Source organism: Chelonia mydas, chromosome 3 (assembly GCF_015237465.2).
Source record: "Chelonia mydas isolate rCheMyd1 chromosome 3, rCheMyd1.pri.v2, whole genome shotgun sequence".
Lineage (NCBI taxonomy): Eukaryota > Metazoa > Chordata > Testudines > Cheloniidae > Chelonia > Chelonia mydas.
Window position 1 is genome coordinate 140,466,324 of NC_057851.1, and position 13,437 is coordinate 140,479,760.

At 38.6% G+C, this 13,437-nt stretch overlaps 1 protein-coding gene and 1 long non-coding RNA gene across 7 annotated transcripts in view; one reads left to right on the top strand and one right to left on the bottom strand.

The window, feature by feature from the left end:
• CRIM1 (cysteine rich transmembrane BMP regulator 1) overlaps positions 1–13,437 on the top strand; it is a 306,847-nt gene that overhangs the window by 281,030 nt on the left and 12,380 nt on the right. For all 6 annotated transcript variants that reach the window (XM_037895411.2, XM_037895410.2, XM_037895409.2 and 3 more), the window contains 3 exons: positions 2,596–2,817; positions 9,519–9,713; positions 10,864–10,986. In XM_037895411.2, the coding sequence (XP_037751339.1) occupies positions 2,596–2,817; positions 9,519–9,713; positions 10,864–10,986 (540 nt within the window). The remainder of the gene's footprint in view (positions 1–2,595; positions 2,818–9,518; positions 9,714–10,863; positions 10,987–13,437) is intronic.
• Positions 1–13,437, bottom strand: part of LOC122465142 — a 31,575-nt gene that overhangs the window by 3,035 nt on the left and 15,103 nt on the right. The window contains exon 2 of the long non-coding RNA XR_006289745.1: positions 1,734–2,010. This is a non-coding gene — a long non-coding RNA (uncharacterized LOC122465142). The remainder of the gene's footprint in view (positions 1–1,733; positions 2,011–13,437) is intronic.

A 13,437-nucleotide genomic window follows, 5' to 3' on the forward strand; every position in this document is an offset into this window, starting at 1 on the left:
AGTGATATTTTCCCCCACAAAAAGTTTTGGTTTCTCATTGAAAACTTGAATCCAACTGAAAACCGAAAACAAAAAAAAAATTGTGTAAAATGTCATTTTCTGTTTTTTCAATGAAAGCACAAATATTTTCTTCCAAAATAAATGTTGTGGGATGGGGGAAAGAGGGATTTTATTTTTGACTAAACTTCATTTTTTTATGTCAGTTTTTCAGCACATTTTTTTTACCTCATGTAGTGACATGCGCTGCCTTGTTCTTCTCTGATTATTTGTGCACATGAACCCCATTCTTGTTGCAAGTGCATGCAACATCCCACTTCTTTGGCCGGCAGTATTCATTAGGGAACCCCCGCAACCCATCCAGAAGGCAAAAAGGGCAGAGCAGGCCCAGCTGGCCCTCATTTCCTTCTTACCAGCCATGGCAGGGAGATGAAACCTCTGCAGTGTTCACCTGCTTCTCTGTGACTCTGTTGCCATTAGAGTTAGTGATTAGTTAGAATAGTTGAAGGTAGTTATTTAAATCTTAGTTGGTCTGTTGGCTTAAAAAATAAGAGAGAAAATTTTGTATTTTTATTTTACTGATTTTCCTTAGGTAGTTAATAGGCTCAGTACCCAGCCCTCTTTCGCTCAGGTATTGGGTTTCGATCTGCTAAGGCAGAAGCAAAATCTCTGGATCTCCTGGAATTTAATACATGTCCCTCCTCTGATGTTTCTGTGCTACTCAACGATAGGCATTGTAAGTGCCTTTTTTCTTTAGGCAAAGGGTGTGTTCCTGTCCATTGCTTCATCTTTTTCCAAGTGGACTCAGAAGGCAAGGGATGTCTGCCTAAGACTATTTCTTCTCTAGCACCCAATGAAAACCACCTCAGACACCGAGAAGAAAGACATAGCTAAGACTCAGTCCTCCTTCCAGTCACTCTTGGCTAGTGCCGCAGTGAGTTCCACCTGGGGTCCCTGATATCTAAGAAACCCCAGTTATTGACTTAGATCCACATTCAATTTTTTCAAGGTCGGTAGGAAGGAGCATCATTCCAGAGATGAGTTGAGACATAAGTCTCCTTCTCAGGGACCCTCAAAACTGAGACACAAAAGAGTCAACATGTTTTAGACTCATCTCAATCTCCAAAGCTGAAGGGCAGCCAGTGGCCTAAGATGGCCCCTCTGGTACCTCTGTACTGGATAAGAAAAAAGTGGCTGTAGTACTGGCTAAATCTGCTCACTGCCTTTCCACCAACACATCAGTACCAACCCTTCTGGTGCTGTGGCAAATTTGGCACCAAGTGACCTGTCTGTGGGCCCGGTATCAGGGTCCAATTTGCTGACTCTTACAATGTCAGCAGTGCTAACTAGGCATTCAGTCACCAAAACCATTTTACAGCATACAGTCAGAGTAGCTCTTCTAAGGACACAAGGGATTCAGGTCTGCCAATATCTCAATGACAGGTTAGAGAAGGAGAAGATCACCCCAGCAGGTGACCAACTCGACTCAAATAACCTTTGCCAAAATGGACCTCAAAGTCAGTAGAAAAAAATCCTCACTTACTCTACATGGAACTCAGGCCACACATTTCGCAGAGGCTTCCAGATAGGATATCTGTTGTGATAGGACTGTCCTGTAGTCTTTATTGAGGTAGGACTAGGAGCACCCGCCCCTGAGCAAAAAAACAACTGCCGGTTAGTCATCAAACAGACATCCATGTGGACAAGTACTCAAAGCAGAAAGAATGGTTATTTACCTTATGGTAATTGTGGTTCTCCAAAATGTGTTCTCCAAATGGATCCCATGACCTGCCTTCCTTCCCTGCGACTATGGAGTCCTACTGTTCCGGAATTCTGTATTGGTGAAGGAACTAAGCAACAGTTAGGCCCACTCCATCCTATATGTTTTCAGGTGGGGAGACGCAAGGACACCTAGGGCGCAGGTGCAGCCCCATTGGACCCTGCTGGCCAAAAGAATCCAATCTCATGCATGGAATGCATGCACACCACGTGTGGAATTATGTGGACAAAAATCTGAAAAGAACCACCGTAACTGTAAGGTTTCAGAGTAGCAGCCGTGTTAGTCTGTATCCGCAAAAAGAACAGGAGTACTTGTGGCACCTTAGAGACTAACAAATTTATTTGAGCATTCGTGGGCTACAGCCCACTTCATCGGACGCATGCAGTGGAAAATACAATAGGACAATTTCATATACACAGAGAACATGAAACAGTGGGTGTTACCATATACACTATAACTGTTATTTTTCCCCCCTACTGTTCCTCACACGTTCTTGTCAACTGCTGGAAATGGCCCATCTTGATTATCACTACAAAAGGTTTTTTTTCTCTCCTGCTGGTAATAGCTCACCTTAACTGATCACTCTTGTTATAGTGTGAATGGTAACACCCGTTGTTTCATGTTGTCTGTGTATAAAAAATCATCCTACTGTATTTTCCACTGCAGGCATCCGATGAAGTGGGCTGTAGCCCATGAAAGCTTATGCTCAAATAAATTTGTTAGTCTCTAAGGTGCCACAAGTACTCCTGTTCTTTTTAGTAACTGTAAGGTAAGTAACGGTTCTGTACTTCTGCTGATCTGTCTATTCATATTTCTAGATGAACCTCGTCAGCCTTCCTCATCGAGCAACGAGAGCATGCCCAATTACTGCAAAAATGATGAAGGAGATATTTTCCTGACAGCTGAGTCCTGGAAACCCAATGTCTGTACTAGTTGTATTTGCATGAATGGTGTGATTAGCTGCTACTCTGAATCTTGCCCACCAGTATCCTGTGAGAGACCCGTTTTGAGAAAAGGACAGTGTTGTCCTTATTGTATAGGTAAGCAAATAAACAAAATAGTTTGCTCTTCCCTACTTGGGAATAAGAATAAAGAGGTATATTTTCAATCAGTCGAAGAATGTACAGTCTCCTTTTGTGTTGGTGCAGTTTGTGCCTGCAATTGAATTGTAGGCAAAAATCTGCATATTTGAATCTCTAGCTACCTGATTTGCACCTACAATGAGGTAATTAGTAGGGCAAAAATGCAGATGCAGTTTGCACCCAAAAATGGGAGGCCACCCTTCTGAAAATTTACAATTTGGTTACTTATCACAGTTGATGAAAACATTAAAGAGAAATTCATCCTCGTTGTATTTAATATGTTCTGTAATGATATGTAAGAGGATATAAACAGCATATTAAATACAACTGTAGATAATGCTAAATTGGAAGGTATTGTGAAAACTCGTAGAGAATAGAGACATTTTATGAAGAAATATAAGTAGGTTAGAAATATAGCTAGAATAATGAGTCAACATGGAAAAATGCAAGTTGTATCTGGAGAAAAATATTAAACATAATCAGTGGAAAGGAGATTTTGGACAGCAATAATACTTTAAAAATACTGGTGATAGTGAACACAAATTGGATTTGAACTTGCAATTAAGTATATAAAGGTTGCCATTAGAAAGTGAACATTTGCCAACAGTTACCCACAGTAGTATCAGCGATTGCCCCAGTCTTTCACTAAACTTAGAATAAATATCTTTGGTAGCAGATGGCAAAGGATGATTTTTTAAATGCCTCTGCTTTAGCTGCAAAAAACTACAATTTGGAGGCACCTACACAGAAATATCATGCCATGAACAAGGTAAAGTAATACAGTCCTTTGTCTGGCATTCGTCAGAAAGGACTTATGATATTTTATTCAGTTTTGTGACCCTCATTGCCAGGAAGAAGTGGAGAAAAATATGGAGGGAATTCAAAGAAATGCAACAAAAAATTGAGTGGCTATAGGAACTGATGGTTCAGGAGATATGGTTCATTTTACCCATCTATATAATAGGTATAATAATATTTATCTCCATCATAAGGGCATGTTGAGTGTGGTTTTGAAATATTTTGAGATACTTAATAACAATACTATTAATATAGCACTTCACTTCTTCAATTTGCTGTAGAACATTAGGTAATCCCTGAATATAAGGTGCTATAATGTTTTATAACATACAAAAATTAACTACAGCAAAAGTATGTTATTTAGGTTCCAAAGTCAAGCACTGAAAAGTTAGGAAATGTCAAGTTTACAGTTGTTCTTCAGATTTCTAGTGCTTGAATTATAGATCTTCTTACCTTGGCTAGCAGCAGGAGAAAGCTGTTATTTGGAGGGGAGGGATGGGCTGCTAGGACCAGATACTGGGTATTGGAGGGTGCTGGTGGGAAGCCTGGCCCATCTCTGTCTCCCCTCTTCTGCTTTCCCCATTTACCACATGGAGTTAAGGGATAGCCACCCACATCTGGTTTTGCCCAAAGTAGGGGATGGCCCCAGGAAGCCATTCGCTGGGTCTAAGGGATAGCTGGAGGGAGCCTAGCCTGGCTCTCCCTTGCCCAGCAGCTTCCAAGCATTCCCAGTATAATGTCATCTGCTGCTGCTGTTTTGGCAGCAGCATGATTGTAACACTAAGAATGTTTATGTTCAGCTGTTATTTTGGCATGCTGCCAATGTTTTTTTTTTTTTTCTGAGGACAACAATGGAGAGAAGGGAAATGGTGATTTTCAAAACTTTTGATCTTGGTAAAACCAGAACAGAATTTCCTGGGATAAAGAAAAGGCGCTTATCTAGCCCAAGGTCATTCACCTTCTAAGTATCTTAAGTCTGGCTACTGCAAACAATTAAGGTGTTAGTTTCTCAATAAAAGGTCACAAGAATCTGTAATAATGGAAAGCTCTAAGCAACCTAAACATGGGTGTCACTGTCATCTTCCCACACAATAAAATATAGTTACAAAATAGTTAATGTTGAAATGGTGTTAAGAGTCAACCAACACAAAGATACTTTTAAACCTCTCTCGTGTACTTTTTTTAAAAATGAAAAACAAACCCTAATTACTAGAAAGTCTGGAAATGCACAGTTAAGGTCTGCATGCTATCCCCTATTGCCATGTGTAATAACTGACCATCATCATCCCAACCAGTTTCTGTCACACACTCAGCCTTAGTTTTGTCCTTCACACACACAGAGTAATATAAGAATCTAGTATTAAAACGCACAGACATTTTTTTCTTAAATACATTTTCAGCTTAGTACATGAAAAACACAGTATTCCGAATTTTTCACTATGAAACAAAACTACACAAAATTGGAAGAGAATTTGTTCTCTTGAAACCATAGCACTTGTGGTCACGTAAAGAAGGGACATCAGTTGCACAACCTGAATACATATGCAAAAGTGCTGGAGTCTTCCTTGACTCATCACTGGGGGGATCTCATCTGGAGTCATAGAGTTGGGGAAGTCTTAGGGCATGTCTACACTGCACTGCAGTTTGGACTACGGAAGCATAAATAGCAGTGCGCACCAAAGTGCTGCTCTGTAACTCATGTGTGGATGCTGCGGACACAAACTAAAAGGTTCCTAGTTTGAATTAACGTAGTCCTCTTCAAACAGGATTACATTAATGCAAGTAGTAATCTTTTCGTTTGCACCTACAGTGTCCACACATGGGAGTTACAGTGGAGCACTTTGGTGCACACTGCTATTTACACCCTTGTAGTCCAAACTGTGGGGCACTGTAGACATGCCCTTTGACTAAGTTTGATTGAACTGGTTGAAGTTGCTTGAGGAATACAGGATGGGAATAAGAAAGGTCCAATTCCCATCATGAGTTCCAGAGGCCATGTTTTCTCCATCCTAATGGCTTTATTGAAGGGGTTCTGAGAACTAGAATTCCTCTCTCATTACATCCTCCAATGGTCACTACTCTACTTAAGACTTGAGCTCTTTGAACCCCCACAGACACTTCAGCAGAATGTCTGTCTTCGAATGACTGTGTTTCAATACCAGGCAAAATAAGCTATCATTCTTCTGTGCTCTGTTGTGGTCTACTTCCTTTCTCTCATGTCCACTTCTGATACCAAGTTGCAGCCTCTGTAGCCATGTGACAAAGGCACAAGACCCCAGTAAGATACTTTGTATTCCACCCTTCTTCCAAGATCTACTTAGAATTTAAGTTTGAGACTCCTCCACAGAGCCCTCATTATGGAGGAATATCTCTGCCATATCACTGACTCCTTCACTACCTTTCCATTCTGTAGCAGCCAGAAGTCTTTGGACCATACCAAATATTTGTACATCAGACTACATCACACTTATTTTGCCAGCTGGTGGATTCTTCTGCAGTTCTGACTGCATTTTTCACCACACCTTTATTTTTAATCCATCCCTTTTGTTGCTCCATGGAGCTGCAGAATGTCCTTAGTGGCATTTTCTAAGTTGTCTTTAAGTTCAGGAAGGAGAAGCTGTTTAGATAGGGTCTCCTGGATTGTGAAGCTGTGTTCTGAACAGTATTTAAAGCATAATCAAGGTAGAGTTCCATTGGATAGTTCTGCTGTTTTCCTGGAGTCCTTTGTGGACCAAAGTAGAAGGATTTCTGTTGAGTGTTCCTTAACACAGGCAGCCTGTAAGTTTTGAACACCTTCTCCTTCCTTTTACCATCTATTTCTATAATTTTTGTTTGTGCTTATTTTGGTTCCAGTTTCTGGGCTTAATGAAGCAAGGTGCTCAACATTTCAACTCCCATTAAAATGGGCAGGAGTTAAGAACACTGAACATCTTGAAGGAACAGGTCGCATATCTGGCCCTTCTCCTTTGAATGAGTAGAGCAGTGAATGTTGCATGTTGGCTGTCTTGCCTTATTGTACAATACCCAAAGGGCTACTACCATAGACAGTTAATGAGGATACTAGAACACTTTGATAGGTAATTTGGGATCTGGAGGTTCCAGTTCAAAATGAGTAGGCAGAATTGTTTAAATTTTATAAAAGATACTTGTTATCCAAAAATGATAGAAGAACATTTATTAAATGCAACACATATGTGGCTTTCAGATAAATAACCTCCTAGTAGGGAAGAGAAAGGAAACCAGAAATTTGATGTGTCTGATGTTACAGAAAAGTCCCAGTGATACAGGTGTCATCATAATGCATCTATTATTGATGGTTTTTTAACTCAACCAAACATTCTGTGCAGCTTGACCTCTGACATAAGAGGGAAATTAAAAATCATAATACCATAACTACACATCTGTGTCATCACATTAATTTCATGTTAACAGAATTTGTCAAACAGCCATGGTATTTTATAAATTAAAGAGGAATAGAATACTCAGATTAAAAATCACAGTTTAATTCTTGTTTACTCTAGTGAAAATCTATTGACTTCAGTAGAGTTAAACCTGATTTACGACCTTTTGTAAGAGAGAAGAATTGGACCATACATAGTGTTTAAAGACCTCACCTACTCAGTAAGAACATCTTAGATTATTAAAATGGAAAGATTTTTAAATATCTAAATTACTCTTTGCTATATATAATCTAGCTAGTTTTATTTTAATTTGTCATTTCGCAGTCGATTTTACTTTCAAATTCCTATGTACTAAAACAGTGTTGCTCTGTTTCGGTTGCAAATACCTAAATTTGAGAGCAGTTGTGACCTGCTAATTTTCCCTTTTGTAACAACAATTCAATCCAGAACATAAAAGCAAGATTTCAGTTACTGCTCAAACAGTCTCCTAATGATGACTTATTTTCTCATACCAACTTACTTATAGTATATTTTCAGTCAGAAAGTGTTTTTATGGAGACTGTAGATAAGTATATTTCTATTGTTTTCCATTATTTTGTGTTCTTTGCACTGTGTGTGCAATTAATTACTTGGTCTCACTGATTCTAGGAGCATGTTCACTAACATAAAGTTCCCTAATATGAAAGTCTAGTTATATAAAAGACTGTATAGAAACTTTTTTGTTCCTTTTGTCTCCAAATTCCTTCCTCACTACTACTAGTATGAATGGTGGGGCAGACATCTGGGAAAAACAAAAACCTGGAACATTTATAAAATATGTCTTGCTCTTTTTGGCAGCTTTAAGTAGCTTTTCTTTGTTTATATTTGAAAATGTGGCTTTCACATGCTTCCTGTTATTCTGCTTTTAGATGACTTCCTGAGCACTTCTCTGCATCTCTTGCTGTATAATCCTCCTTAATATTTTTATCCCACAGTTGAGAGAGAATTTGGTAGGCAAAATCTGCAGGGCTAGTATCTTCCTCAATAGTATAGTTACAAGTTCAGCAAATCCTGTTTTGCAGGCCCTGCATCCTTTCCTCTGACTTTTCTATTACTTTTTCCATACATCTTCACTTTTTCCCTTAACTTGCATGTTAAGCATTCTCCTTTCTTATGGAGAGAGACTGTTATTTCACATTGAGAACCTCTCTCTTGCTTATAGGAGAGAAATGGAGAGCTATATGATGAGAGTGAAGATAAATAAGATTGTCTTGTGCTTATTTTTGGCATGGTTTTTTGCATTTGATTAATGACTGGTTCAGACAAATGTCTTTTACTGGGGCCACTGGAAGCTGTGAGAAGAGGTAGTTGGAGCTGGGCACCCCATCTTTCATGACCGCTCCTGCTGTACTTTCATCAGGGGAAGGTAGGGTTGCACTTTTGTACATGGATCCCCTACTGCTTCTTTCTTCCCAGCTCCTACTGCATTGAAGACTCCTGTCCTAGGAGCAATGACCTCCATCTGTCTCCTCCTGGTTCAAGTTTCAGTTGAGATGGAATCCACATGAATGAAAAAAACCTTTGAGGCTAATCCTTCATTAGGACTTCTACTCACTCATTTACTTTACCAATTCATGAGCGGCAGCATCACTACTCTTCAAGATTTTCTTTATGTTAATTCCATGAAATGGGATCCACTCTGACGCCTTTCCCTCCAAAAGACTCTGTGGCAATGCCATATCCTTTGGTTTTGTTTAGCAAAATTCAATTTTTATTTTTATTATTTTGCTGGATAATATTGATCTTTATTTTTGAGCATTTTTTAATTTTTATCCATTTTAAATTTTAACAATGTGTGAAAAATCTTAAAAAAATAAAAACGGTGCCTAAACTCATAAGCTTCTGGTGCATATCAAGTGAAACCTATTCTTAAAGGGAACCTGGAAAGTCATCTGTATTTTCATATGCTCTATTTCTCTCACAAAATGGGGAAAAAAAACACTCATATCACTGAAAATGGAGCAATTCTTTTATTGTGAAAATATTAATACTGTTAAACATTTTATAAGCAAAACACTGTTTTGTCTATAACATTGCACTGTGTTAGTGTCAAAATGGGTCTGATTCATACACGCAAGACGCAAGATAATTGAAAGAGGAATGGGGCTATATTGAATCTAATTAACACAGTAGTTAGATTGCATTTTTTTAAACAGAAAAACACTTGTTAAGTTTTATGCTCCTCTTTGTTTTGCCTGTACATATGAAATTGGACTGGTAACGAAACTGCAAAATGTTTGCAAAGCATCTGGTATTTTCACATTTTACTGTTGTAACATGTGTTACATAGTCAATGGATATGGGTATAAATTATTAAGAAATTAGGCTCGTGCCCTTTTTTAATTTGTTCCTCATTGGATTTTTTTTAATATGTTTATATTATGCCCTATCAAGTCATCATAGCAAATTTTTTTTCAACAGAAGATACAATACCAAAGAAGGTGGTGTGTCACTTTAGTGGAAAAACATATGCAGATGAGGAACGTTGGGACATTGACAGCTGCACACACTGCTACTGCCTGCAGGGTCAGACCCTTTGCTCCACTGTCAGTTGCCCCCCTCTCCCCTGTGTAGAACCCATCAACGTTGAGGGAAGTTGCTGTCCCATGTGTCCAGGTAATAAAACCATTGTCCTAAATTTTACAAGTTATAGCGTTGTCAGAGGCTGTAATCAGGCACAGATTATTGGACTCGATTTGAATGTTGATTCACATTGAGCAACATATGCAAAGGATAACAGGAGTTGTTGCTTATATCACAAGAAACAGACACACACAGGAGAACAACTCAGGAAACTGCATACTCACCACAGATAAGAAAGTAGTACACAACAGTATAGTTCAAATCTCATGTTCTGAGGAAGGACTGTTAACTCAAAGATTAACTGTTTTGCCATTGTTCTCTCGGAATGACCTTTCATTAAATTATTAGATAAGTGAAGTGTGAGAGGAAATACTTTGATTCCTCTGTAAACTCCGCTGTTGCCTAATGTTTCTGTTGCTCCACGAGTCTGGGATATTGTTTCAAATTATTTATATTAATAATATTTTAAATTGCTTATATGAGTACTTTTAATTGTGACTTACATGTAATGAGACAGTTTCTCAGCTATGCACAGAATGGAACCAAAGGAGTTTGGTACAGCTTCCTGAATCTGGCCTGGCTTCTTATAGCAGTTTATTACAGCTGTTCTTACCTATGCAAGCTGTTAACCTCCAAGAGGCTATCTGCCAGTCAGAGAACTTCAGCCATGCCCCTACACAGGGAGCTGCAAAAAAGTTGGTAATAGGAGCCAGTCATGCCAACCCTACACCAGCTGCAGAGATCCAGCTGCTTTCTTGGCCTTTTATGCCACTAGAGCAGCACAAAGGGACCAGATTGTACTAGAGAATCTTACCAAGTATATTATGTATTATGAAAAGATATTTTACTTGAAAAATTTAATACAGCACTGTCCCATTCAGTTTACATTGGCATAGTAGTACTGGTAGCAACCATTGGTATTCTGTACTTTATGAAATGAATTAAAAGATAAGAAAAGCCATTGCAGAAACAATAACTTTCTAAATATACTCAGTAAATAAATACATTATAGCAGATAAAAAATTCTATAACCGTAATGATGAGAACTCCAGAACCACCAATAAGATCCACAGGGCAACAATCCACAAGAAATATTTTCTGAATTAAGAGCCCAGCATCCATTGATGGATACCGCAAAGTGTTGATTCTATGGATTGTGAAAAATATTTATCTCATCTTGCAGAGATGTATGTACCTGAGCCCACCAACATCCCCATTGAGAAGACAAATCGTCGAGGAGATACTGAACTAGAAGCACCAATTTGGCCTACACCTAGTGAAAACGACATTGTCCATCTCCACAGAGGTGAGATCTGGTAGAGATTGTTAATTGTTCTCTATTAGGTCTGTGATTACTCCACATGTCTTAGCACATTGTCCTGGGAAGAAAGTAAAGGTATAAATGAGCCATCTTTTTGATAGGCTTGCAGAATATTTAGATAAGATCTAGACATAATTTCTGTAGGATAAAAACCAGAAACAATTCAATCTAGCCTTCTGTACTAGAAGCAGAATGCCTGAAATGTTTCATTATGGCAGGAATGCATGCCCATCCTTCAATTTTTTTTTCTTTTAAAGCAGCAAAATAAACATCTAAAATGAGTTCCAGTGTGTAATATTAAAGAGATTCGAATATACGTAACACTTGGTTACAAAACAAAGTAAATCAATAAAAATAGTTTTGAAGTGTCTTCTTAAATACTATCAGTCTGATTCTACCACCCTTGTTCACATTAAGGAGGATTTACTCATAAGATTAGTAATTAATAAATTCAGTGGCAGTATTCTCTTGGGAAGTGTGACACAACTGGGACCTTAATAACCAAAAATAGCTGGTTGTCTAGGTTCTTGCAACCATCATCATAGTGCCAGCACCTTACAAATGTATTAATATGAACATATCTCTCTGTTGTATCTCTCTCCTTCCCCCATTATGGTGGGAGATTTTTTTATTTTTAAATATGTGGTTTTAATGATCAGTACGTGATGGATGTTATGATAGAGAGGTTAAATTACCAATGTAATTTAAGTGAGTTGTTTAGCTTTACAGGAAGCCATGTGATGTGTACATAGCATTTGCTGCATTGAATGCTGAAGAGTATGTGTTCAGCAGCGTACACAAGACACTTGTTCCATTAGACTGTTGGCATTTGTCTCCCCCAGGCACTACGCTGCTACAACAGAGGCAGATAATCCAATGGAACAAGTGTCTAGTGTGATGAACAGTGTTTGGAATGAAAAGTCAAATGAGTGTAGACACTATTAAAGCTGTTCTTTTGCTCAAGTTGTTTTGGTGCTTTATGATAAACAGAATTCTGAACCCTAAATCACTGGAATAAACCTCCACTCTAAGAAATATACACATGTTGCTGTTCAGTCAGAAACTGGCAATAGCAACATCTGCATTTAAGGTGCACTTTCTCTTTAGGGTCATGAAATACTCATGCAAAATGTTGCCACAAGAGTGTCCTTGTTTTGTACCATGATAAAAAGTCATTTTAGACCCATATCATCTTCGGCTGGGGAGGTTCAGCAGGGAGATGCTGGATTTGTTGTCAGAGGAGATCATCAATATTTATTTTCAGGAGAACATGATATCAGTATACCTTAAAGAAGCATCTGTTGAGCTTAGAATCTCTCCAATTATCTCACTTTCTAGCGGTTTTTATTTTTGTTTGTTTGTTTGTTTTAGTAGTAGCAGAGCAACTCTGGTGATATCTGGAGCCCTCAGATTTTCTTGACTATGTCAGCATCATTTTAGACTTGTGTATAGTATCGAGGCTGCGGTGTTTGCATTGGTCAGTCATCTCCCTTTTGCAATAAAGATGTCCATACTAATTCTTTGAGACATATCAGCTCTGTCTTCGATTATTGTTGACTCTGAGCTATTGTTACTCATGTGTGGATCTGGCAAGCTCAGGAGTTGCTCTTGAGTGACTTCACCCTTTTCTGTTTGAGAGGATCAAGAGCTGTTGTTCGTCAGCCCTAAAAGTTCTCTTGCCTAGGGTCATACACAAGTGTTGTCACCCCATCTGTTCGATATGTATCTGAAGCCATTAAAAATAATTGTAAAGAGTCCTGGAAGACAGGATCTTATTTGCAGATGACACTCATCTCTATATGTCTTTTCATCATACCTAGATGGTAAAGCTGGTCAGCTTTCCCAGTGTCTTCACTATGGTTAGGCCTGGATGAGAGCTAGCATGCTGAAATACAACACCAATAATGCAGAGGGAACACTGGTAGGCTGGGGAAAACAGCAAAAGGAAATAGCAAAGGCAAAATTTATTTGCTCCCTCATCTGAGAGACTTTGTCTCCCTTTTGATACTTGGGGATACTGTGGGATTGTGAGCTGCTTTTCCATATTCAGATAGCAATAATTAACCATGCCTTCTTATCTCCAGATTGGATTTCTGAAATGCTGTCTACTTGGAGTTACTACTTTATTAGATATTACTTCTGCCCATAGAGTTACTGAAATCCAATGTAGAACTCTCCATACACTGTTTCTCATGCTGATAGTCTCATTCAGACCATGTCCTAAATTCATTCCAAAGATGGTTTGGCCTTTTCATAATAACCAGTATATTCACCTACCAGTTTTCTCCCCTAGACCCCGTAATTTCAGCAGAAATAAAGCTTAATACCTTAGATGTTAAAAGAGCCCTTTTATACTCCTTGAACAGAATGAGACTTTTTAAGTCAGTTCTTAGATTGTTCATAGAATATAGTGGCAGAGCTAAGGGCAAATCTGCA